This window comes from Salvelinus alpinus, chromosome 30 (genome assembly GCF_045679555.1).
Source record: "Salvelinus alpinus chromosome 30, SLU_Salpinus.1, whole genome shotgun sequence".
NCBI lineage: Eukaryota > Metazoa > Chordata > Actinopteri > Salmoniformes > Salmonidae > Salvelinus > Salvelinus alpinus.
This window is the reverse complement of record NC_092115.1, coordinates 22,201,952-22,227,110: the sequence shown is the minus strand read 5'-3', so window position 1 is coordinate 22,227,110 and position 25,159 is coordinate 22,201,952. Positions and strand designations below refer to the sequence as shown.

At 41.5% G+C, this 25,159-nt stretch overlaps 1 protein-coding gene across 3 annotated transcripts; it reads left to right on the top strand.

Annotated features, from left to right (window-relative positions):
- Positions 1-75: 75 nt before the first annotated feature.
- LOC139559736 (WD repeat-containing protein 37) lies at positions 76-25,122 on the top strand. Of its 3 annotated transcripts, none has more exons than XR_011671818.1 (15): positions 76-296; positions 1,172-1,344; positions 3,963-4,059; positions 4,227-4,322; positions 4,511-4,575; positions 7,542-7,677; positions 8,401-8,472; positions 11,247-11,291; positions 11,408-11,484; positions 11,903-12,140; positions 12,471-12,612; positions 14,606-14,740; positions 14,968-15,082; positions 21,389-21,555; positions 21,973-22,100. XR_011671818.1 is itself a non-coding variant. In XM_071376013.1 (15 exons), the coding sequence occupies exons 2-14, from the start codon at positions 1,207-1,209 to the stop codon at positions 22,102-22,104; spliced, it is 1,485 nt and encodes a 494-aa protein (XP_071232114.1). In that variant the 5' UTR covers positions 76-296; positions 1,172-1,206; the 3' UTR covers positions 22,105-22,119; positions 22,375-25,122. The 3 variants fall into 3 exon arrangements, 2 of the variants coding, with proteins under 2 accessions (XP_071232114.1, XP_071232113.1); XM_071376013.1 differs by lacking the exon at positions 21,389-21,555 and adding an exon at positions 22,375-25,122 and having other exon boundaries at positions 11,906-12,140; positions 21,973-22,119; XM_071376012.1 differs by lacking the exon at positions 21,389-21,555 and adding an exon at positions 22,375-25,122 and having other exon boundaries at positions 21,973-22,119.
- Positions 25,123-25,159: the final 37 nt, after the last annotated feature.

Here is a 25,159-nt window from a genome sequence, read left to right as displayed (position 1 = left end):
ATATTGTGGTCCTACTTGACTCATGGGGTTTGTCCAAAGGGGGTGTTTAAAAACAGAAATTGGGTAATGAACCCGGAAGTAGGCGTAACTTCCTTCAGTGGCCCGGATGAAACGGCCAGTCAAGTTAGATGCTATCTGTTTGACAGTGGGTAGCTGCATAGACTGTCAAAAGAAGGGAAGCTAGACGTCAACAAGAACCTCAGTAAATATTTTTTTTCTCGTAGATAATGGCAAATGGGTTTATCGCAGAATAAATTTCAGAGTGACTTGGAACAAATATCTGGATTTCTAGTATTGTAAGTATATATGTAACGTTATTATTTTTATTTTATTGTATGTGCACGGTTTTCTGCTAGCGAATTCGCTAGCTCGCTAACTAGCTCGATACGTCAATTCAGTTAACTAGTTAGCGTCGTAGTAGGTCGCACCTTTTTTTTTGTCAATTTGGGTGTACATTTTGTGCAAAATAGCTAGCTAGATAGTAGACAGTCCTCGTTCTGTCACCTCAGTAATATCAATGAAAATTTGTCAGATGGGTAACATGAGTTATTTCGCGTCATAACTAGTTAGCTATGTAGTTTGACAGCTAGTTTGTCTGGTTAACTAACGTTTACTACGTTCTTACTAGGGGATCAGGTAGGGTGGCTTGACAGGGTTTGGTTTTAGGTTAATCTTCAACAGTAATTGTTAACTTGCAGTAACGTTTGTTAGTATGTATTGTGTCGCATTCGTTGAACGTTTTCTTTCCTGACATCAGTCCTTCACACACCCCTTCAAGGGCAACATGATTCCAATATTGACATGCGGACATCACATAGTTATTATCAGTCATGATATGAAGTTAATGTAACGTTTTAGCTATTCCATTTATTTAATGATGACTCCAGTAACTGTCAGACATGCTCAGAGTCCTCAAGATGTCCTCTTTAAATCAATGAGATGCCCCTGGGAGCTGTAAAGATATGAATGAGAATATGAGAAATACTGTTTGCATGTGGGGTATGTGTACCTGAACACCTCCAAAGGCAAACGGATATACCACGATCTTTGGCCATACTGACTAAGGAAGACACTCTTAGTATGGATAGGGCCTTGTGTAAAGACCTCTGGAATAACTCTGAACTAATATAGCTAATCATTTTAACCATGTACTCTGCTTCCTCCTTTACAGTTTCACATAGGAAGGTTGGGAGTCTATGAGTAGGGATGCCTGTCGAAAGTGGAAGCAGTGCAGCCTCTCGCCAGGCCAAGCAGAAGCGCAAGTCCCACAGCCTGTCCATCCGCCGGACCAACAGCACAGAGCAGGAGCGCACAGGTTTACAGAGGGAGATGTTGGAGGGACAGGTGAGGACTGGGCTGGGGGGGGAGCATGAGAACAATACACAGATTAGTAGAGTTTTCATTTGCTTTTATCCGGCTGAATGTTGTCAACATGACGAGAGATTTTCCTATCTGTTCAAAAACCAGGATATCCTTGTCAGATTGCAAAATTGTATAGGATAGAATGAGGCAATCCACATGTCTGTGGTAGTTGTGTTCTTATCTTGGATGCACTAATGTCCCTGTCGTTTGAACCAATAGGTTCACTAGTCTAAAGTAGGCCTAATCCCTTTACACTGTGATCCATCAGTTTAGAGAGCATGAAATGCTGTTGTGCTGTTTAACCATCAGAATCAATGTGTGCTCTTCTGTCCCTGACCAAGTGATGCAAGTGGACTCAAGCTAATCTATTTCAACATCATTTAGTTAAGTCAATTATATGATATAAAGTGTTTGGATGCAGTTATAAGAACAGAACATATTCAGTTGAATGATATGATTAGACTACATGAGATACAACAGCCAAAATATACTTTCCCCTATCATAAAATATAAATTAGCCTAACATTGATTTAGTAAACAGTTGTGATCCAAGTAGTAAGTTAATGTAGGTATTTTTGTGGAATTGTTTATTCAATTATCTTAGTTTTATGTTAGCTATTATAAACTGGCTGGTTCGAGCTATGAATGCTGATTGGCTGACAGCTGTGGTATATACCACGGGTATGACAAAACATACATTTTTGCTGCTCTAATTAAGTTGGTAACCAGTTTATAATAGCAAAAAGGTACCTTGTGGGTTTGTGGTATATGGCCAATATACCACGGCTAAGGGTATAAGAACAGCCCTTAGCCGTGGTATATTGGCCATATACCACACCCCCTTGGGCTTTATTGCTTAATTGTCTTCAGGCTTTCTACACTCCAACACTGAACAAACAGATTAAGATAAATTCTATGTCTGATCATTAAGGGCATGCCCAGAAGATAATTAAGGGGATCGACTGTAAAATGCCACTTGCCTTTTTCAGTATGCCTTTTTCATAGTAGTGTATGTTTTCAGCTATTTTCTGTGTATTATTGTGGTAGCATGTAGCGTTACTTCAGAGGAATAATTCATCTTTCTCTTAAATTATTCGGGACATGGGGCAAACCACTTAATCCAACTTTTGTTTTTACTCTGGCTACTTTGATTAGTCTAACTCTGCTGATAATCTGCGTCACTATTTGAAACATGAGGTAAGTTAGGTGTTCAGAAACACTGCAGCTGTGCCAGAATGTAGAGTATCGGCCTCTCGAGTGGCGCAGTGGTCTAAGGCACTGCATCGCAGTGCTAGCTGTGCCACTAGAGATTCTGGGTTCAAGTCCAGGCTCTGTCGCAGCCGGCCATGACCGGGAGACCCATGGGGCGGCGTACAATTGGCCCAGCGTCGTCCGGGTTAGGGGAGTGTTTGGCCGGCAGGGATGTCCTTGTCCCATCGTGCACTAGCGACTCCTGTGGCGGTCCGGGCGCGGTGCACTCTAACATGGTCACCAGGTGTACGGTGTTTCTTCCGACACATTGGTGCGGCTGGCTTCCGGGTTAAGTGGGCATTGTGTCAAGAAGCAGTGTGGCTTGGCAGGGTTGTGTTTCGGAGGACGCACGGCTCTCGACCTTCACCTCTCCCGAGTCCGTATGGGAGTTGCAGCGATGAGACAAGACAGTAACTACCAATTGGATACCACAAAATTGGAGAGAAAAAGGGGTAAAAAAAAAGAATGTAGAGTACCTTCTCAATAGCATACTAAATAGTTTAGGTGTAATGTAGTGTTCTCTCTCCCTAGGTTCATTCACACACTATGCATTTCCTTTCCCCTTGCCAAAACGTTCAGTTCTATTAAAGGGATTTTGGCAATAACTACTTCCTCGGAGTCCGATATACCATTTTTATGTCTGTGTGGAGTTTGCGCTAGCGTAATGACAGTCTACGTTAACGCTAGTTAGCAAAAGTTTGCAAAACCACCTCTAACTTCTTTCATACTGGACACAGAGACATAAAAATGGTGTCCGCAAGTTCATCTGACTCTGCGGAAAAATCCCGAAGTATCCCTTTAAATCTACAGCAAGCTTGATTCAACATGTTCTGTGCTCCTATCCAGAGAATCTGTTTTCAGTATTGCAAATCTCTCCATTGCTACTAGCGCAATGACATGCTAGCTGTTCCCATAGACTTCCAATCATTGAGCTAATTACTGTCCATTTAAAAGCTTGTCTATATATAGATATATATATATACGTATATTTATATATGTGTATGTATATATATATATATATGTATGTATGTATGTATATATATTTGTGTATATATATATGTATATGTGTAACTATTTAGCATAATATTTCTGCAAGATGACACTGAAAATGTTATCATTTAATAGTGCTAAGGGGACTCCCTTAGCGCTATTAAATGATAACATTTTCAGTGTCGTCTTGCAGGAATATTATGCTAAATATTTTGCTATTATAGCACTGGGGCCCACACATTTTGAATTTGAAGTCTTGCGCTCATTATAAACCAAAGGGTGAATTATTCTGTTATTTCTTTCTTATTTTACAAAAAATATGAATATGATCAATTTCTCCCCCATTTATGCATCTGCAGGATTCCAAATTGCCATTGTCTTTGAGAAGCAATCTTCTGGACCTGTTTGGCCAGATTGAGAGGGAGTTTGAAAACCTCTACATTGAAAACATTGAGTGTAAGTATAGCACACGAATTGGTGCATAACATTTTTATAGCTTTTTATGCGTGGTCATCATTGGAATGGATGTCGTTTAGTAGGAATTCACCCTGTGTACACCACTAACCATATGTGAAAATGTGTTGATTGATATGTTTGATAATCCCATTTCTATTCATTTGCAGTACGTAGAGAGATTGAAACACTGAACGATCGTTTGACAGCTGAAGGACAAACCATCGATGGGGGAGATTTGACAAAGGGGGCACTTAAAACAAAAGGTTTATAGACAGTAGAATTTCTTTTGACGTTAGAAAGTTTTGCATTATTTCTGTTCAAGACATGTTAATACTGCTGTGAAGGGCCTTAATGCCAAATAAAGAAAATTAGATAGGGATCCACAATATTTTGATTAGAGACTTCTGACTTCTTATTCTGCTCTCATAATGTGCTCTCTCTTTACTCACAGCAAGTCATAGCACAAGTCAACTTTCACAAAAACTGAAGACCACTTATAAGGCATCTACAAGCAAGGTAAAATGTCTTATCTTTCTCTCTGACTTGCATGACGTTTAAAAGAAAAGGATTAATATTGTTGAGTACCTACAACTAGTGTTGAGCGATTTAACTGAAATGTTGGCTATATTTTGGGTTTTAAAACAACTAATTGACTCAAGTCGGTGAAATTATTTGAATTAGATTTCTTTCAGTTTTTTTCTGTGAGCTCAATGCGCACATTGTGCAGTTTCTGTAGAGATCACATCAAGCCCAAACTGCGATGAAGTAGAGAAATGTAGTTTGCAACAGGCCAATATTCTACATAGTTTAGCTCAGAAAATATGGTTCTTCATGTCCCCCGTGTCCCCCCACTGCTATGCATGAGCAGCCCAGCCATGGACACTTGGTGATTGAAATGTATGACTTGTTGTTTTCTAGACTAATTTCAGTGAGACATATTAAAGACACCAATTGATATCTCACTAACCAACGCTTTCAGAGCAATTAAGGCTATGCATTTTGTTTTTTGTTTCTGCATTCACTAGAATGCATTTCAATTGGATTTCCAAGCTGTCAAGCACTTAGGCCGAAAGTTTGACAAGATCTCTGTGAAATGTCTTGAGCTTCAATGTCTTAAAGGGATACTCTGAGATTCTGGCATTTTTATGTCTTTGCGTGCAGTATGAAGTAAGTTGAGGTAGATTCGCGAGCCAGTGCTGACTAGCATTAGCGCAATGCCTTGAAGTCTACAGATACAGTAGCATACGCTAGCGTACCTAGTAGACTTCCTGTAGCATTGCCAGAATCTCGCAGTATCCCTTTAATGACTAATGGTTTTTGGTGAAAGGGCATTTGTGGGCCTTTTTTTTGTTTCCCAGTCAGTGCAATGACCGATGCACTTTCTATCATTTACATTTTAGTCATTTAGTAGAAAAAACCGCCCACAGTTACTGCAATTAGACTCTTCTTTGAAGTAGCCGCTATCATGGCAACAGTGTGATGGTCTGTTAGGAACAGCTTGGTTTTACCTCGTAGAGCATCAGCCCGTTGATTTTCAGTTGCAGCCAGTCACACAATCTCATTACCAGAAAGAACTAGCCTATTCCTCTATAGCTCAATTGATAGAGCATGGTGCTTGCAACACCAGGATAGTGGGTTCGATTCCTTGGACCACCTGTACGTAAAATGTATACACGCTTAACTGTAAGTCCCTTTGGATAAAAGCGCTTGCTAAATGGCAATTTTTATTATTATTTTCAAACATTACAAACAATAAGTTAGGCTGATGGCTTGCTCTGTTCAATGTATGCTATTAAACCGTGCATTCATTGGATTCTATGTTAAAACATTTATGATCTATATGTCATTTTCAGAAATGCCTCTTGGAAGGCCTCAAGCAAACACTAATCCTTTCTTGAAATGCTGATGATTACTGATGTAAAACAAGCAACAATTTGATATGCTCATTGCAGACCATTCACTGTCTGAAAAGGCTATAGCCCATAAACTGGGTCAGGGAGCCATAGATATTTGGCCTGTTTCTACCTACTGATTTAACAATGTTTTGCAGAATCTAAAACACTACCTGTTGCCTAATGGTTAAATATAGCATGTTACACCAGTGTTATGTCTAAATTGGTTCTGTAATCCTTAACAGCTCTTTGAGTATAAACTGAACTGCTATCTTTCCTATGGCCTCCATTCACGACTTACTGTTAATAGCTCTTCATTTAGTTCATGCACACCTTTAAAATGCATGTGACTTATCCTGTTTCATAGGAACTGTGTATTAAATCACACCTGGGAACATAGAATGTCTATATGTATGTTAGTCCTGAAATGTTTTTTCTCAACTGATTTGATATTAATTTATTTTGTATTACACCATCGCATGTATCTCGCACCAAAGCCTCAGGGGGTGTCCCAAATGGCTCTGGTCAAATGTAGTGCATTATTTAGGAAATAGGGTGCTATTTGAGAGAGACCCTCAGCTACTGTATCTGCAGATGTTTTATCTGTGCAGCCCTGAGAGACACAGAGCTGCTCCTACTATGTGTGGATAGGCTGCTGTGCTGCTGGCTTGTTCTGTGCTTACAAACAACCTATGGTTTTGGTCTTCTATTGTGCCATTATGCTATATATGTTTACTGTAAGTTCACATAGGGTTGAATTTACACTTTATTTTCCATAGTTTTCTCAAGGATGATTTGATGTTTTTTGTATGTGGTTGCAATATTCTGGTTCTCCAGAAATCTGTTTTGAGGATTTTGGATTTCTTGGTTATTCCATGTTGATTCTGGGAATCTTTCAACTGGGATTTCTGGGACACCTGGGAATTTTTGGAAAGTTACTAGAGTTTTGCAGCCCTGTTTATGTATGTTGTTGAATTATTTTGGTGAGATAACTGACCTGCTACTTTATGCCCTCTTGCTTTTACAGTGGGAACTTATTTAGTGGTTTGTTTCAAACACCTGCCACTCCGAAGTCCAACTTGTTTTATTTCCATTTTAGATGTAAACATGGATACTGACTGATGATAATCATTTCACTATTATTATTTGAAGTCTTTTTGTTTTATTTAACCTTATATTGCTTAATATGTTCTTTATCCCCTCTTATTTCTTTCACAGCTTTGCATTTAAAATTTGTTTTCATTAATGCTGCATATTGATTGTGTCTCCAACATGATACTGAGGGGATGTGAATAAATAAATAATGATCGTTGTGTCCCAACTGGCACCCTATTCGCTAATATAGTGCACTATTTTTGATCAGAGCCCTAAAGAAGTGTGCTATATAGGGAATATGGTGCCATTTTGGACATTGCCTAAAACAACCTAAGCTTCTTAGCCATCGCAGAGGTATCATGCTGACTGTTTGGAACCCTAATGACCCTGTGACCCCCACACACCCAGTGCTGCTGTCCCTCTCTGCTTCCATTTATGCTTCCTTCTCTTCATTCCCCTGTGTGTTAACACCATCTCCTGTCTGCTGCCCTTCAGATCGTTTCCAGTTTTAAAGCCACCACGTCCAGAGCCGTGTGCCAGCTGATCAAGGAGTATGTAGGTCACAGGGATGGCATATGGGACCTGAGTGTCACCAGGACACAGCCCGTGGTGCTGGGCACAGCTTCGGCAGGTATATCGCTACAGTACATCCCAATGCCATTGTGGTAGGGTTGCAAAATTCCAGGAGATTTTCCCAAATTCCCTGGTTTTATAGAAATCCCAGATGTAAGGTTCCTGGAATCAGGAGGAAATAAGTAAGAGAAACATAAACCTCCCACCAGCATTTCTGGAAATTCTGTCAAGTTTTTGCAAGCTAGAATTTTGCTAGCCTAGCTAGCAACAGTGCTTCCCAATGTCTTGGCTGCTGGCCTTATTGTCCTCCTGGCCCAAAACTAACAATCATGTTAGTGAGTCACAGTAATCTTCAGCCTAATAGCGCTTTAAAATTCACGGCAGACTTTGGTTTAATATTCAATCCATTTAACTGTCAACATGTGTGTGTTAAGGTTGTGATTAAGCGATCATAAGGTCTAGTAATGATTGCCTTCAGACCGGAGAGCTTATTGTGCTTTTAATACGCTAAGAGGGGGCAAATGTAATTTGTCAATGGTTACAGTATGATGGTAGTGCGAGCTGAATTAATCATGATCTGTATCCCAAATGGCACGCTATTCCCTATTTAGTGCAATACTTTTGACCAGGCCCATAGTGCTACTGGTCAAAAGTAGTGCTTTATATTGGAAATAGGGTGCCATTTGAGACTCTCAAAGGATTACAGTATGAAGCTAGCGTGGCCTAAATGACACCTACTGTTCTAAGCCACTGTGTGTGTACACCACGTGTCTGTCCACAGATCACAGTGCCATGCTATGGAGCATCGAGACTGGGAAGTGCCTCCTGAAGTATGTGGGTCATGCAGGATCAGGTAAAATACTGTTTTTATTTAATCCATGCTATGTGTAGTCATGAAGAAAGTGACTGGTCTAAATGATTCATAGAGAGCGTTCCAAATGTTTACTTCCGGCGCTGACAGAGATGGCCGCCTCACTTCGCGTTCCTAGGAAACTATGCAGTATTTAGTTTTTTTAGGTGTTATTTCTTACATTGTTACCCCAGGATTCATTCCTTTACGCTTGTGTGTGTATAAGGTAGTTGTTGTGAAATTGTTGGGTTAGATTACTTGTTAGATATTACTGCATGGTTGGAACTAGAAGCACAAGCATTTCGCTACACTTGCATTAACATCTGCTAACCATGTGTATGTGACAAATAAAATTAGATTTAATTTGAAATGGTACCCTATTTAGAATCCCAAATGGCACCCAATTCCCTATATAGTGCAATACTTTTGACCAGAGCACTATGGGGCCCTGGTAAAAAGTAGTATACTACAATTAAGAAATCATGTGACTAAACGAAATAAAAATAACTATACTATGAAACAAAGATGAATGATAGTAAAAAAAAATAAAAACTTTGGATCACCTTAAATGAATTTTTTTGGGGAAAAAGCCAACTCGGCTCCATCATTCATTGAGTCAGATGGCTCATTCATCACAAAACCCACTGATAATGCCAACTACTTTAATTACTTTTTAATTGGCAAGAAAAGCAAATTTACGGATTATATGCCAGCAACAAACGCTGACATTACACATCCAAGTATATCTGACTAAATTATGAAAGACAAGAATTGTACTTTTGAATTTTGAAAGTCAGTGTGGGAGAGGTGATTTTTGTTGTTGTTGTCTATCAACAATGACAAGCATCTTGGGGTCTGACAATCTGGATGTACATTTACTGAGGATAATAGCAGACGATATTGCCACTCCTATTTGCCACATCTTCAATTTAAGCCTACTAGAAAGTGTGTGCCCTCAGGCCTGGAGGGAAGCTAAAGTCATTCCGCTACCCAAGAATAGTAAAGCCCCCTTTACTGGCTCAAATAGCCGACCAATCAGCCTGTTACCAACACTTAGTAAACTTCTGGAAAAGATGGTGTTTGACCAGATGCAATGCTATTTCACAGGAAACAAATTGACAACAGACATTCAGCACACTTAAAGGGAAGGACCCTCAACAAGCACAGCACTTACACAAATGACTGATGATTGGCTGAGAGAAATTGATGATAAAATGATTGTGGGGGCTGTCTTGTTAGACTTTTGTTAGTCAGCTTTTGACATTATTGATCATAGTCTGCTGCTGGAAACACGTATGTGTTATGGCTTTACACCCCCTGCTATAATGTGGATAAAGAGTTACTTTTCTAACCGAACATAGAGGGTGTTCTTTAATGGAAGCCTCTAAAACATAATCCAGGTAGAATCTGGAATTTCCCAGGGTAGCTGTTTAGGCTCCTTGCTTTTTAAAATCTTTACTAATGACATGCCACTGGCTTTGAGTAAGGACAGTGTGTCTATGTATGATGATGACTCAAAAAGAATCTAACTGTATTTGTCACATGCGTCGAATACAAGTGTAGACCTTACCGTGAAATGCTTACTTACAAGCCCTTAAACAACAGTGCCCTTAACCAACACTATACACATCAGATACTACAGCGACTGAAGTGACTGCAACGCTTAACAAAGAGCTGCAGTTAGTTTCGGAATGGGTAGCAAGGAATAAGCTAGTCCTAAATATTTCCAAAACTAAAAGCATTGTACAAATCATTCACTAAACCCTAAACCTCAACTGTGTCTTGTAATGAATAATGTGGAAATTGAGCAAGTTGAGGTGACTAAACTGCTTGGAGTAACCCTGGATTGTAAACTGTCATGGTCAAAACATACTGATACAACAGTAGCTAAGATGGGTAAAAGTCTAGCCATAATAAAGCACTGCTCTGCCTTCTTAACAACACTATCAACAAGGCAGGTCCTACAGGCCCTAGTTTTGTCGCACCTAGACTAGTGTTCAGTCATGTGGTCAGGTGCCACAAAGAGGGACTTGGGAAAATTGCAGTTGGCTCAGAACAGGGCAGCACGGCTGGCTCTTAAAAGTTCACGCAGAGTTAACATTAATGGCATGCATGTCAATCTCTCATGGCTCAAAGTGGAAGAGAGATTGACTTCATCATTACTTGTTTTTGTAAGAGGTGTTGACAAGCTGAATGTGCTGAGCTGTCTGTTTTTAAACTACTGGCACACAGCTCAGACACTCATGCATACCCCACAAGACATGCCACCAGAAGTCCAGAACAGACTATGGGAGGTACAAAGTTCCACATAGAGCTATGACTACATGGAACTCTATTCCACATCAGGTAACTGATGCAAGCAGTAGAATCAGATTTTAAAAACAGGAAAAAATACACCTTATGGAACAACGGGGACTGTGAAGAGACACATACAAAGGTACAGACACATGCATATGCACACATTGTGATATTGTTGTATGGTGGTATTGAACATTTTGTGTTGTGGACATGTGGTGGTGTAGGAATGTTATATGGTGTACTGTTTTATCTTTAGCTCATTCAGTACAAACATAGTTCACTGTTTTATCTGTTGTTGTATATGTAATGTGGTTACTTTGGTGTGTTTGGACCCCAGGAAGAGTAGCTGTTGCCTTGGGTATCCCTAATAAATACAAATACGGAATAGGGTGTGATTTTGGATGGGCCCAAAGTTTTATTGTGGAGGCTATTCATTAATAAATATATGAAGAAATACCTCCTATGTTTTCTCTTTCAAGTTAACTCTATCAAGTTCCATCCCACGGAACAGATGGCTCTTACAGGTAAGGACCTTTTGCTCAATGTCCACAATTGTATGAAAAACACATTTTAGTCCATTGTATGTTCAGATGTCTATTGGTTTGGAGGTGTTTGAGGCCTCTTTCTGCTCTGTCCACAGCGTCTGGTGACCAGACAGCCCATATCTGGAGGTACATGGTGCAGCTGCCCACCCCACAGCCTGTAGCCGACATCAGTGTAAGCTTCTCAAAACCATATGTCTTATAACCCACTGCATCTACAGATGTCTTGTTCAAAATGCTGATCTCTGTCTGTCTGTCTGTCTGTCTGTCTGTCTGTCTGTCTGTCTGTCTGTCTGTCTGTCTGTCTGTCTGTCTGTCTGTCTGTCTGTCTGTCTGTCTGTCTGTCTGTCTGTCTGTCTGTCTGTCTGTCTGTCTGTCTGTCTGTCTGTCTGTCTGTCTGTCTGTCTGTCTGTCTGTCTGTCTGTCTGTCTGTCTGTCTGTCTGTCTGTCTGTCTGTCTGTCTGTCTGTCTGTCTGTCTGTCTGTCTGTCTGTCTGTCTGTCTGTCTGTCTGTCTGTCTGTCTGTCTGTCTGTCTGTCTGTCTGTCTGTCTGTCTGTCTGTCTGTGTGTCTGTGTCTGTCTCCGATTCCACAGCAGACGCCCTGTGACGACGACATAGACTTCTCAGATAAGGACGAGGCTGACGGGGACGGTGAGGGCCCTAACGAGTGTCCCTCCATCCGCATGGCTTCCACTACCCTCAGGAGCCACCAGGGGGTTGTCATCGCTGCAGACTGGCTGGTGGGGGGCAAGCAGGTGGTTACCGCCTCCTGGGATCGGGCTGCCAACCTGTATGATGTGGAGACCTCTGAGCTCGTCCACTCACTCACTGGTACAAACCAGCCGTTCTCTTAGGGACGGTTTCTGGGACACAGATTAAGCCTAGTTCTGGACTAAAAAGCAAGCGCAATGGAGAATATCTATTGAAAATGCTCTTTAGTCCAGGAATAGGCTTAACATGTCTATGGGAAACCACCCCTTAATGTGTGGTTTAAGTGTCTGTAGAGTAATCATTAGATGTAGGTTGTTTGCTGGCATTGTATGTCTGCCATTGAGCCTCTGATCACTTTTCAATCATAATGTTCCCTTAAGAGTTCTCTGCAGCAGTTCTTTGCTCTGCCGTATGTCTCTACCTCACCTCTGTGCGTGTGTGCGCGTGCAGGCCACGACCAGGAGCTGACCCATTGCTGCACCCACCCCACTCAGCGTCTGGTGGTCACCTCGTCCAGAGACACCACCTTCCGTCTGTGGGACTTCAGAGACCCCTCCATCCACTCTGTCAACGTGTTCCAGGGACACACCGAGTGAGTTGCACACACACACCACCTTCCGCCTGTGGGACCTCAGAGACCCCTCATCCACTCTTTCAGTCTGTCACTAGCACCCCTACAAAATTCATGCAGAAAGCATCTCGCCACCCATATGAATGACATTAATTAGACATTAATTTGCAGTCATTATCAATGTGTCTGTTTAGATTACAGGGGGTTGATTTGGTCTGCCAACAGTAGCGGATGAGGGCACAGCTAATCAGCCATTAGTATCCAGAACAAATGATACCGTGATACATGAGTCAGTCAAGTGGAGGAAGTAGCTGGTGACCTTCAGGCCTCAAATATTCCCACCAAGACAGCATCTGTGTGTTGTAGTAAATATCTAGGTATTCCTTTCATACTGCAAATCTACTGTATCTATGGTTGCAAAGCTACTGGAAATGTACCAAAGTTACCAGATTCTTCTGTAATTTGGGTAATTAACAGGTAATCGATGGCAGTCTATGGTAACTTTAGTAATCTGTATCCATATTGTTCATGAGTTTCTAGAAGATTGACCATATGGTCCAAGAGAAAACAGCCTAATTAATGAAAAAAGCATCTAATCAACAATGGCATTATTTTCAATTAACTCTGCAACTCTTCCAACTATTGACTGTTCTTCGCAACTGCCTCCAGTTTGGCGCCAAAATATTGACATAGTAAAAGAAATGTAAAAGAAAGATATTTCATGCTGAAACCCTTGCCTATATATAACCCTTGCCTAGTTAAATAAAAAATATTAAACACCAATGATATTCACTAAGTTGGTTTATATTTAGGATAATGTTTTACAGCTTTGTCATTCAATTTTTTTATCATTTTATTTAATTATTTCATATATTTAAATGTGATAAGGCCACACAAAGGGTCAGATATAATTAGACACCTGTGATAATCTGAATTACCCAAAAGGGCCACTAGATGTCTTGTTGTAAATTACATAAAGTCCTTGAAAGTTACCAAAATGTTGTTAGTTTATTGGTAAACTTAGAAAGTTTCTGCTAATATACAGTGGGGAGAACAAGTGTTTGACACACTGCTGATTTTGCAGGTTTTCCTTCTTACAAAGTATGTAGAGGTCTGTAATTTTTATCATAGGTACACTTCAACTGTGAGAGACGGAATCTAAAACAAAAATCCAGAAAATCACATTGTATGATTTTTAAGTAATTCATTTGCATTTTATTGTATGACATAAGTATTTGTTCACCTACCAACCAGTAAGAATTCCGGCTCTCACAGACCTGTTAGTTTTTCTTCACAGAGAGCTGTGAGGTGAGATATTGCATGGAGCCCCAGACCGAGGGTGATTGACCGTCATATTGAACTTCTTCCATTTTCTAATAATTGCGCCAACACTTGTTGCCTTCTCAGCTAGCTGCTTGCCTATTGTCCTGTAGCCCATCCCAGCCTTGTGCAGGTCTACAATTTTATCCCTGATGTCCTTGCACAGCTCTCTGTGAAGAAAAACTAACAGGTCTGTGAGAGCTGGAATTCTTACTGGTTGGTAGGTGAACAAATACTTATGTCATGCAATAAAATGCAAATTAATTACTTAAAAATCATACAATGTGATTTTCTGGATTTTTGTTTTAGATTCTGTCTCTCACAGTTGAAGTGTACCTATGATAAAAAATTACAGACCTCTACATGCTTTGTAAGTAGGAAAACCTGCAAAATCGGCAGTGTATCAAATACTTGTTCTCCCCACTGTACCTTCCCTTTGCAACCCTAGCTAACTGTAATACTATTAAGTGTCAACATTTCCTAGGATATTAGTTGTCAGGGTTCCCTCACTAGGACAACATCAGTGTGTGGTTGATTCAGTCAACTTCAATCTCATTCATTTCATAAAGCCCTTTTAACGTCAACAGTTCTCACTAAGTGCTTTCCAGTAATCTGGCCTAAGCCCCAAAGAGCAAGGAAAGCACGTGAATGACTGTTTTGAATGACTCTCTTGCGCCATGTCATGCGTCTCCAGCACGGTGACATCAGCAGTGTTCACTGTGGGGGACAATGTGGTGTCTGGGAGTGACGATCGCACCGTCAAGGTCTGGGACCTCAAGAACATGAGGTCACCCATAGCAACAATCCGCACAGACTCTGCAGTCAATAGGTGAGAGCGAGGACTTTCAAATTGAGATAGTAGGCAAGTATTGGTTTGAACCTGTCAAGACTGGTATTTAAGAATTGATATTATATTTTTAAACCCCTTTCAGGATGAGCATGTCGGTGAGCCAAATAATCTAAATATGTCACTGCGAATTTTGTTTTTAGAAGGTTCAATAAAAATGCGTGTTTTGAAGCCTAACTTTTTACTGTACTTTGAACTACTTCTTACAGGATAAGCGTGTCGGTGAGTCAAAGAATCATTGCTCTTCCTCACGACAATCGACAAGTTCGGCTGTTTGACATGTCAGGAGTGCGGCTGGCTCGACTCCCACACAGCAACAGACAGGTAACCAGCACCAACACACAGAGGCAGCAAATACATACTATTTTTCATCTAGTATATTTCCAGTGTAATCTGCATCTGTAGTGGTTTTACTGATCTATAGATTGGGCTGGATATTTATATCATAGCACATAAGTCAGGATCATATTCATTAGTTTACAACGTAGCAAAATCTTTTGCACCATAACCAAAAATGTTGACAAAAAAAACAAGCAGATTTTATTGGACAACTACAAAGTAGGATCAAGTAGTTAGCCAGCTAACTTTAAAAAACACATTTTTTACTTGAAATGAGCTTGGTCTAATTGACTCAACAACCCAAAACATTAGGAACAACTGCTCTTTCCATGACAGACTGACCAGGTGAATCCAGGTGAAAGCTATAATCCCTTATTGATGTCACTTGTTAAATCCACTTCAGTGTAGATGAAGGGGAGGAGACAGGTTAAAGAAGGATTTTTAAGCCTTAAGACATGGATTGTGTGCCATTGGATGTGTGCCATTGAGGGTGAATGGGCAAGACAAAATATTTAACTGCTTTTGAACGGAGAATGGTAGTAAGTGCCAGGTACACTGGTTTGAGTGTGTCAAGAACTGCAACACTGCTGGGTTTTACACACTCAACAGTTTCTCGTGTGTGTCAAGAATGGTTCACCACCCAAAGGACAACCAGCCAACGTGACACAACTGTGGGAAGAATTGGAGTCCGCATGGGCCAACATCCCTGTGGAACGCTTTCGACACCTTGTAGAGTCCATGCCCCAACGAATTGAGGCTGAGGCGCCCCCCAAAAAAGGGGTGTGCAACTCAATATTAGGGAGGTGTTCCTAATGTTTTGTACACTGTGTGTATATACAGTACCAGTCAGAAGTTTTGACACACCTACTCATTCCAGGGTTTTTCTTTATTTTTACTATTTTCAACATTGTAGAATATAGTGAAGACATCAAACTTTGAAATAACACATGGAATCATGTAGTAACCAAAAAAGTGTTAAACAAATTAAACATTTTATATTTGAGATTCTTCGAAGTAGCCACCCTTTGTCTTGATGACAGCTTTGCACACTCTTGGCGTTCTCTCAACCAGCTTCATGAGGTTGTCACCTGGAATGGATGTTATGCGGGTGAATGAGGACCCAAAAGCGACGTAATAGAAACAGAGTCTTTATTCCAGTATCAAACAAACAATGATTCTCCTGGATATATCAAAGGTAAATCCAAAACAGGAAACTGAAATCCTCTCGTCAGTAGAGAGGAACGACAGGAGACGCGACCACAGACTGCAGGTCGCTTCAGGAAGGCACAGGCCGTAGCTGACATAGACACCTGCTCACACGCAGCATCTGAAGAAGGCAAAAACACGACAGGGCGGAACAAGGACACAGGAACAGCAAACATCAAACAAGAATCCGACAAGGACAGAAGCGGAAAACAGAGGGAGAAATAGGGACTCTAATCAGAGGGCAAAATAGGGGACAGGTGTGAAAGAGTAAATGAGGTCGTTAGGAGAATGAGAAACAGCTGGGAGCAGGAACGGAACGATAGAGAGAGAGAGCGGGAGAGGGAGAGAGGGAGGAGGAGAGAGAGAGAGAGAGAGAAAGAGGGAAAGAACCTAATAAGACCAGCAGAGGGAAGCACAGGGACAAGACATGATGATCAAAGACAAAACATGACAATGGATTTCTATTAACAGGTGTGCCTTGTTAATTTGTGGAATTTCTTTCCTCCTTAATGCATTTGAGCCAATCAGTTGTGTTGTGACAAGGTAGGGTTGGTATACAGAAGATATATTTACCTATTTGGTAAAAGACCAAGTCCATATTATGGCAAGAACAGCTCTAATAAGCAAAGATAAATGACAGTCCATCATTACTTTAAGACATGAAGGTCAGTCAATGTGGAAAATGTAAAGAACTTTTGCGCAGTAGCAAAAACATTTAAGTGCTATGATGAAACTGGCTCTCATGAGGACCACCACAGGAAAGGAAGACCCAGAGTTACCTCTGATGCAGAGGATAAGTTCATTGGAGCCTCAGAAATTGCAGCCCAAATAAATGCTTCAGAGTTCAAGTAACAGACACTTCTCAACATCAACTGTTCAGAGGAGACTGCGTGAATCAGGCCTTCATGGTTAAATTGCTGCAAAGAAACTACTACTAAAGGACACCAATAATAAGAAGAGACTTGCTTGGGCCAAGAAACATGAGCAATGGAGATTAGACTGGTGGAAAATCTGTCCTTTTGGTCTGAGTCCAAATTTGAGGTAGAGACGCGGAGTAGGTGAACAGATGATCTCCGCATGTGTGGTTCCCACCGTGACGCATGGAGGAGGTGTTTTGCTGTGGGGGTGCTTTGTTGGTGACACTGTCTGTGATTTATTTAGAATTCATTTTTGTTCATCTGACGGCCCCAGCCTCGAACTTAGGCCCTATGTGTAGTTAATTGACCCCCTCTGCCCATTCATCGCCATTTTACCTGTTATTGTCTTGGCTGATTAGCTGCTGTTGTCTTACCCGTTGTTGTCTTAGATAGCTCTCCCAATCAACACCTGTGATTGCTTTATGCCTCGCTTTATGTCTCTCAAATGTCAATATGCCTTGTATGTATATTGTTGTTTAGGATAGTTATCATTGTTTTTAGTTTACTGCGGAGCCCCTAGTCCCACTCAACATGCCTCAGATACCTCCTTTGTCCCACCTCCCACACATGCGGTGACCTCACCCAGCATAACTAGTACGTCCAGAGATGCAACCTCTCTTATCGTCACAAAATGCCTGGGTTTTCCTACACTGTACCCGCACCCCACCATACCCGTCTGTACATTATGCCCTGAATCTATTCTACCACGCCCAGAAATCTGCTCCTTTTATTCTTTGTCCCCAACGCACTAGACGACCAGTTTTGATAGCCTTTAGCCGTACCTCATCCTACTCCTCCTCTGTTCCTCGGGGGATGTGGAGGTTAACCCAGGCCCTGCGTGTCCCCAGGCACTCTCATTTATTGACTTCTGTAACTGAAAAAGCCTTGGTTTCATGCATGTTAACATCAGAAGCCTCCTCCCTAGGTTTGTTTTATTCACTGCTATAGCACACTCCGCCAACCCTGATGTCCTTGCCGTGTCTGAATCCTGGCTTAGGAAGGCCACCAAAAATTCTGAGATTTCCGTCCCCAACTACAACATTTTCTGTCAAGATAGAACTGCCAAAGCGGGAGGAGTTGCAATCAACTGCAGAGATAGCTTGCAAAGTTCTGTCATACTTTCCAGGTCTATGCCCAAACAGTTCGAGCTTCTAATTTTAAAAATGAATCTCTCCAGAAATAAGTCTCTCACTGTTGCCGCCTGTTATAGACCCCCCTCAGCTCCCAGCTGTGCCCTGGACACCATATGTGAATTGATTGCCCTCATCTATCTTCAGAGTTTGTTCTTTTAGGTGACCTAAACTGGGATATGCTTAACACCCCGGCAGTCCTGCAATCTAAGATAGATGCCCTCAATCTCACATAAATGATCAAGGAACCCACCAGGTACAACCCTAAATCTGTAAACATGGGCACCCTCATGGATATTATCCTGACCAACTTGCCCTCCAAATACACCTCTGCTGTTTTCAATCAGGATCTCAGCGATCACTGCCTCATTGCCTGCATCCGCTATGGGTCCGCGGTTAAACGACCACCCCTCATCACTGTCAAACGCTCCCTAAAACACTTCTGTGAGCAGGCCTTTCTAATCGACCTGGCCTGGGTATCCTGGAAGGATATTGACCTCATCCCGTCAGTCAAGGATGCCTGGTCATCTTTAAAAGTAATTTCCTCACCATCTTAAATAAGCATGCCCCTTTCAAAAAATGGAGAACTAAGAACAGATATAGCCCTTGGTTCACTCCAGGCCTGACTGCCCTCGAACAGCACAAAAACATCCTGTGGCGGACTGCAATAGCATCGAATATTCCCCGTGATATGCAACTGTTCAGGGAAGTCGGGAACCAATACACGCAGTCAGTCAGGAAAGCAAAGGCTAGCTTTTTCAAACAGAAATTTGCATCCTGTAGCTCGAACTCCAAAAAGTTTTGGGACACTGTAAAGTCCATGGAGAACAAGAGCACCTCCTCCCAGCTGCCCACTGCTCTGAGGCTAGGTAACACGGTCACCACTGATAAATCCACGATAATCGAGAATTTCAATAAGCATTTCTCTACGGCTAGCCATGCTTTCCATCTGGCTACCACAACCCCGGCCAACAGCTCCGCACCCCCCGCAGCTACTTGCCCAAGCCTCCCCAGCTTCTCCTTCACCCAAATCCAGATAGCAGATGTTCTGAAAGATCTGCAAAACCTGGATCCGTACAAATCAGCTAGGCTAGACAATCTGGACCCTCTCTTTCTAAAATTATCCACCGCCATTGTTGCAACCCCTATTACCAGTCTGTTCAACCTCTCTTTCGTATCGTCCAAGATCCCTAAAGATTGGAACGCTGCTGCGGTCATCCCCCTCTTCAAAGGGGGTGACACTCTAGGCCCAAACTGTTATAGACCTATATCCATCCTGCCATGTCTTTCTAAAGTCTTCGAAAGCCAAGTTAATAAACAGATCACTGACCATTTCAAATCCCACCGTACCTTCTCCGCTGTGCAATCCAGTTTCCGAGCTGGTCACGGGTGCACCTCAGCCACGCTCAAGGTACTAAACGATATCATAACCGCCATTGATTAAAGATTGTACTGTGCAGCTGTCTTCATTGACCTGGCCAAGGCTTTCGACTCTCTCAATCACTGTATTCTTATCGGCAGACTCCACAGCCTTGGTTTCTCAAATGACTGCCTCCCTGGTTCACCAACTACTTCTCAGACAGAGTTCAGTGTGTCAAATCGGAGGGCCTGTTGTCCGGACCTCTGGCAATCTCTATGGGGGTACCACAGGGTTCAATTCTTGGGCTGACTCTTTTCTCTGTATATATCAACGATGTCGCTCTTGCTGCGGGTGATTCCCTGATCCACCTCTATGCAGACAACACCATTCTGTATACATCTGGCCCTTCTTTGGACACTGTGTTAACAAACTTCGAAACGAGCTACAATGCCATACAACACTCCTTCCGTGGCCTCCTTAAATGCTAGTAAAACTAAATGCATGCTTTTCAACCATTCGCTGCCCGCGCCCACCCGCCCGACTAGCATCACTACTCTGGACGGTACTGACTTAGAATATGTGGACAACTACAAATACCTAGGTGTCTGGCTAGACTGTAAACTCTCCTTCCAGACTCATATTTAACATCTCCAATCCAAAATTAAGTCTAGAATCGGCTTTCTGTTTCGCAACAAATCCTCCTTCACTCACGCCGCCAAACATACCCTGGTAAAACAAACTGACTATCCTACCGATCCTCGACTTCGGTGATGTCATTTACAAAATAGCCTCCAACACTCTGCTCAGCAAACTGGATGCAGTCTATCACAGTGCCATCTGTTTTGTCACCAAAGCCCCATATACCACCCACCACTGTGACCTGTATGCTCTAGTCGGCTGGCCCTCGCTAGATATTCGTCGCCAGACCCACTGGCTACAGTTCATCTATAAGTCTTTGCTAGGTAAAGCTCCGCCTTATCTCAGCTCAGTGGTCATGATAACAACACCCACCCATAGCACACGCTCCAGCAGGTATATCTCACTGGTCATCCCCAACACTTATGTGGCTGCCTTTCCTTCCAGTTCTCTGCTGCCAATAACTGGAAGGAATTGCAAAAATCGCTGAAGCTGGAGACTTATATTTCCCTTACTAAATTTAAACATCAGCTATCTGAGCAGCTAACCGATCGCTGCAGCTGTACGTAGTCCATCTGTAAATAGCCCATCCAATCTACATACCTCATTCCCATATTGTATTTATTTACTTTTCTGCTCTTTTGCACACCAGTATTTCTACTTGCACATCATCATCTGCACATCTATCACTCCAGTGTTAATTTGCTAAATTGTTATTACTTGCTACTATGGCCTATTTATTGCCTTACCTCCTCATGACATTTGCACATACTGTATATAGACTTTCTTTTTTCTATTGTGTTATTGACTGTACGCTTATTTATTCCATGTGTAACTCTGTGTTGTTGTTTGTGTCGCACTGCTTTGCTTTATCTTGGCCAGGTCGCAGTTGTAAATGAGAACTTGTCTCAACTAGCCTACATGGTTAAATAAAAAATTAAGCATACTTAACCAGCATGGCTACGCTACCACAGCATTCTGCAGCGATACGCCATCCCATCTGGTTTGCGCTTAGTGGGACTATCATTTGTTTTTTCAACAGGACAATGACCCAACACACCTCCAGGCTGTGTAAGGGTTATTTGACTAAGAAGGAGAGTGATGGAGTGCTGTATCAGATGGCCTGGCTTCCACAATCATCAGACCTCAACCCAATTGAGATGGTTTGGGATGAGTTGGACCACAGAGTCAAGGAAAAGCAGCCAACAGGTGCTCAACATATGTGGAAACTCCTTCAAAACTGTTGGAAAAGCATTCCAGGTGATGCTGGTTGAGAGAACACCACAAGTGTGCAAAGCTGTCAAGGCAATGGGTGGCTACTTTGAAGAATCTAAAACATATTTTTATTTGTTTAACCTTTTTTGGTTACTACATGATTCCATATGTGTTATTTCATAGTTTTGATGTCTTTGCTATTATTCTACAAAGTAGAAAATAGTAAAAATAAAGAAAAACCCATGAATGAGAAGGTATCCAAACTTTTGACTGGTAATGTACGTTTAGCTTTCTTAATGAACCAGAAAATCGACAGTTATTTCTGGTTGTTTATCAAAGGTAACTGGCTAATTCATTGATCCTGCTTTGTAGTATACCCTTTAGTGTACTAATGTGGCTGTTGCTTCACAGGGCCACCGGCGCATGGTGTGCTGCTCAGCCTGGTGTGAAGACAACTCCTCCTGTAACCTGTTCAGCTGTGGCTTTGACAGGCAGGCCATTGGATGGAACATCAACATCCCAGCTCTGCTGCAGGAGAAGTGAGCCCAGCCCAGACAGGTTTGTTTTCCCCCTCACTTACTATCTTATGTTTTTTTGTTGGTAGTCCTAGACTCAATGGGGAATTTCCATAGAAGGTGCTTTATACTTCAGGACTAGGCTTAATCTGTGCCTGCGAAACCGCCTCTGTGTTATTTGCAACTGTATATATTTATATATATTTTTTTTACATTACTTCTTTTTTCTATACATATCTGAAAGGGGGATGTGATTTACAAAATGTAAATGTCATCGTATTTTTTTCTTGTGTGTCAGCCCTGAGCCATCCGCCTGGCCCACTGAACCCCATGTTAAGAGCTGATCCCTGGTCAGTTCAGTTAGATGTCACCACCCTCAGGCAGGGAGGGGAGAAGATCGATCGAGGACCACTCTCTCTCTGTGTCAAGTATTCATGTTCTTCTCACACTCCAAATGTGGTCAGTCTGGTCTGCATAGTTTGAATATACATACCGTACTACATACATGTGTGATGGTGTGTGGTGGTTTTCAAACTTGCCCATGTATGTACAGAAAATGTAAAAGACTACTCTCTGCTTTGTTGTTGGGCTTGTTTTGATCAGTTTATTCATGACTTTCCTTCTGAAGATAAATAGCACTGACATAAAGAAGGTACGGGGGGATATTGTAGGCACCCTAATTTTCAGTTCAGAATAGGTCAGGCACCTTGTTGATGGTGTAGCCTCGTTGATAATGAGCAGCATTTCATGGAGACTTGTGTTAGTACTGAAATGCCACACATCTACTTTCGAATCCACCTCAACCGCTCAGAAGTACAGCTAGCCAAGCTACTGCATATCTCTGTGCCATATCGGCAGAGCCATACTTTGACCATCTATTGGTGATCAACTGAGCACTGAATAAGGAACATGCAGAGCTGCTAAGGTACAGTGTTCAAGTGGCTCTGTCATGCACCTTTTAGAACCAATAGCTGTTACAATTGTATTTGTTGTTAAAAAACTGTTTTAGCCAAAATACCATTGCAGCTTTTGTACAGACTTGACAGAATCCTACTCTTGAGTCCTAGACAGTATGTTGTACCAGTGGATTAAATTGTGTAAACACCCCATGTTTAGAGGTTGAGGTTGATCGTCTTCACCATTTTAATAGGCACTTCATTCAGGTTGAGGTTGATCGTCTTCACCATTTTAATAGGCTCTTCATTCAGGTTGAGGTTGATCGTCTTCACCGTTTTAATAGGCACTTCATTCAGGTTGAGGTTGATCGTCTTCACCGTTTTAATAGGCTCTTCATTCAGGTTGAGGTTGATCGTCTTCACCATTTTAATAGGCACTTCATTCAGGTTGAGGTTGATCGTCTTCACCGTTTTAATAGGCACTTCATTCAGGTTGAGGTTGATCGTCTTCACCGTTTTAATAGGCACTTCATTCAGGTTGAGGTTGATCATCTTCACCATTTTAATAGGCACTTCATTCGTGTGTAATAATCATAAATGAGTCTTAGAAAGTAAGACGTCATGAAATTGCTGTAGAGTTTACAAACAATAATATGTGAAGTGTTTCTTAGAATTAGTCAGTATTGAACCTGTTACAGGGATATATAGGTCAGTAATTTGTTACCACGTGGTACTTCCTTGCGTAAGTGGGATCTCTAAGAGCGTTCTAATGCAATAGCTATAACATGCTTGGTGTGCTCAGTGATCATGGCGTTAATTTCTGCATAGAAAACTAAAAGAAGAAGAGATTATTATATGTTTGAGGTAAGTGTGATGTCATAAAGTAGCTGTGTCTGTTTTTTAGAGAAAGAGAATCAATGTTGAACTTGAAAACATTTTGAGTGTAATTGTCTGTGAGAGTCACTTGGCAGGCAACACAGTTGACTTGGTTACATTCCTGCACTTACGCAGACTAATTATACAAAATGATGTATCTATCTCATGAGAAAAGCCAGCTTTATTGCAGTCGTAAATGCTTCTGTAGAGACTTGGATATGCTTTGTGTTTTGCCAACTTGTAACAACATATTGACTATTGATATTTATACAAGAAGTCACGTTGAACATCTTTTATCCCATTATGGAATCGTTATTGTGACAAAATAAAGTGGTTCCAGGTGTAGGCTCACGGTTCTAAGTGAGCGTAATTTTCCTTCCACAATAAATTTCACATCTGGAGAAAATTAAATGTAATCATCTCTATTCAAAGTGGCCTATTTGGCTTAATGGTGTATTCCTGCTGCATATTTTATTATCCTTTTAACTTTGAGGTGATCTTTTCATTTCCACTAGTTCTTCATCCTGTGCAGTTAAAATCAGTTGGATCTCTTTGGTTTCATTGGCTGAAGTATTGTTGTTTTAATCTATAGTGGTTTGCATGTAGTCTTTCTCATGTATCGTTTACATCAGGGATGTCTTAAAGGTTACTCCTAGCCTAGTCCCACGTCCGTTTGTGCTCTTACCAACTCCATTGGTCATTGTCAAGCCAAACATGACACTACTGTTTGTGCGCTTGCCAACTTCATTGCTCGTTTGGCATGACAATGAATGAAAAGGATTTGGCATTGTAGCACAAACAGACTGGCTGACCTCCTGAGCCACCATGCATAGCTAGTTGACCATGTTTATCATCACTTTCTTCATGAATTTATTTACATTTCAGTCTCATGGTTTTCTCAGCTGGTCATGTACATGTGGTCCTGTGTTCATTTCAATGGAGTACAGTGCTTGCTTGTTTCCCAAATGGCACCCTATTCCGTATGTAATGCGTTACAAAGGGAATACGGTGCAATTTGAGACGCATACCCTCATTACATCATACAAACTTAGCAGTAGAAATAAACAGTGTAAAAGCTTTAGTAAAACTTTCGTTACCTACCTAATGATATTTTATGTGGTAAAATAGGTTCATTTTAACAAGAAGAGCTCCACTAGTACACATCTCATAATATGAAACAGTTTAGCTGTGCGTGCGTGCGTGCGCTCGCATGGTGGCTATTCATAAGTAACAGCAGCTTGTGAAATAAAATAAAATGTTGTGCCGTTTCATTCCCTCAGAATTGTGTCCTTTTCTTTGTGTCGTAGTTCA

Bases quoted from the DNA above. Each gene is read 5' to 3' on its own strand.
- LOC139559736 (XM_071376012.1), top strand. From the start codon at position 1,207: ATGCCTGTCGAAAGTGGAAGCAGTGCAGCCTCTCGCCAGGCCAAGCAG. The intron at 8,473-11,246 runs GTAAAATACTGT...TTCTCTTTCAAG, and splicing joins TGTGGGTCATGCAGGATCAG to TTAACTCTATCAAGTTCCAT. The intron at 14,741-14,967 runs GTGAGAGCGAGG...TACTTCTTACAG, and splicing joins ACAGACTCTGCAGTCAATAG to GATAAGCGTGTCGGTGAGTC.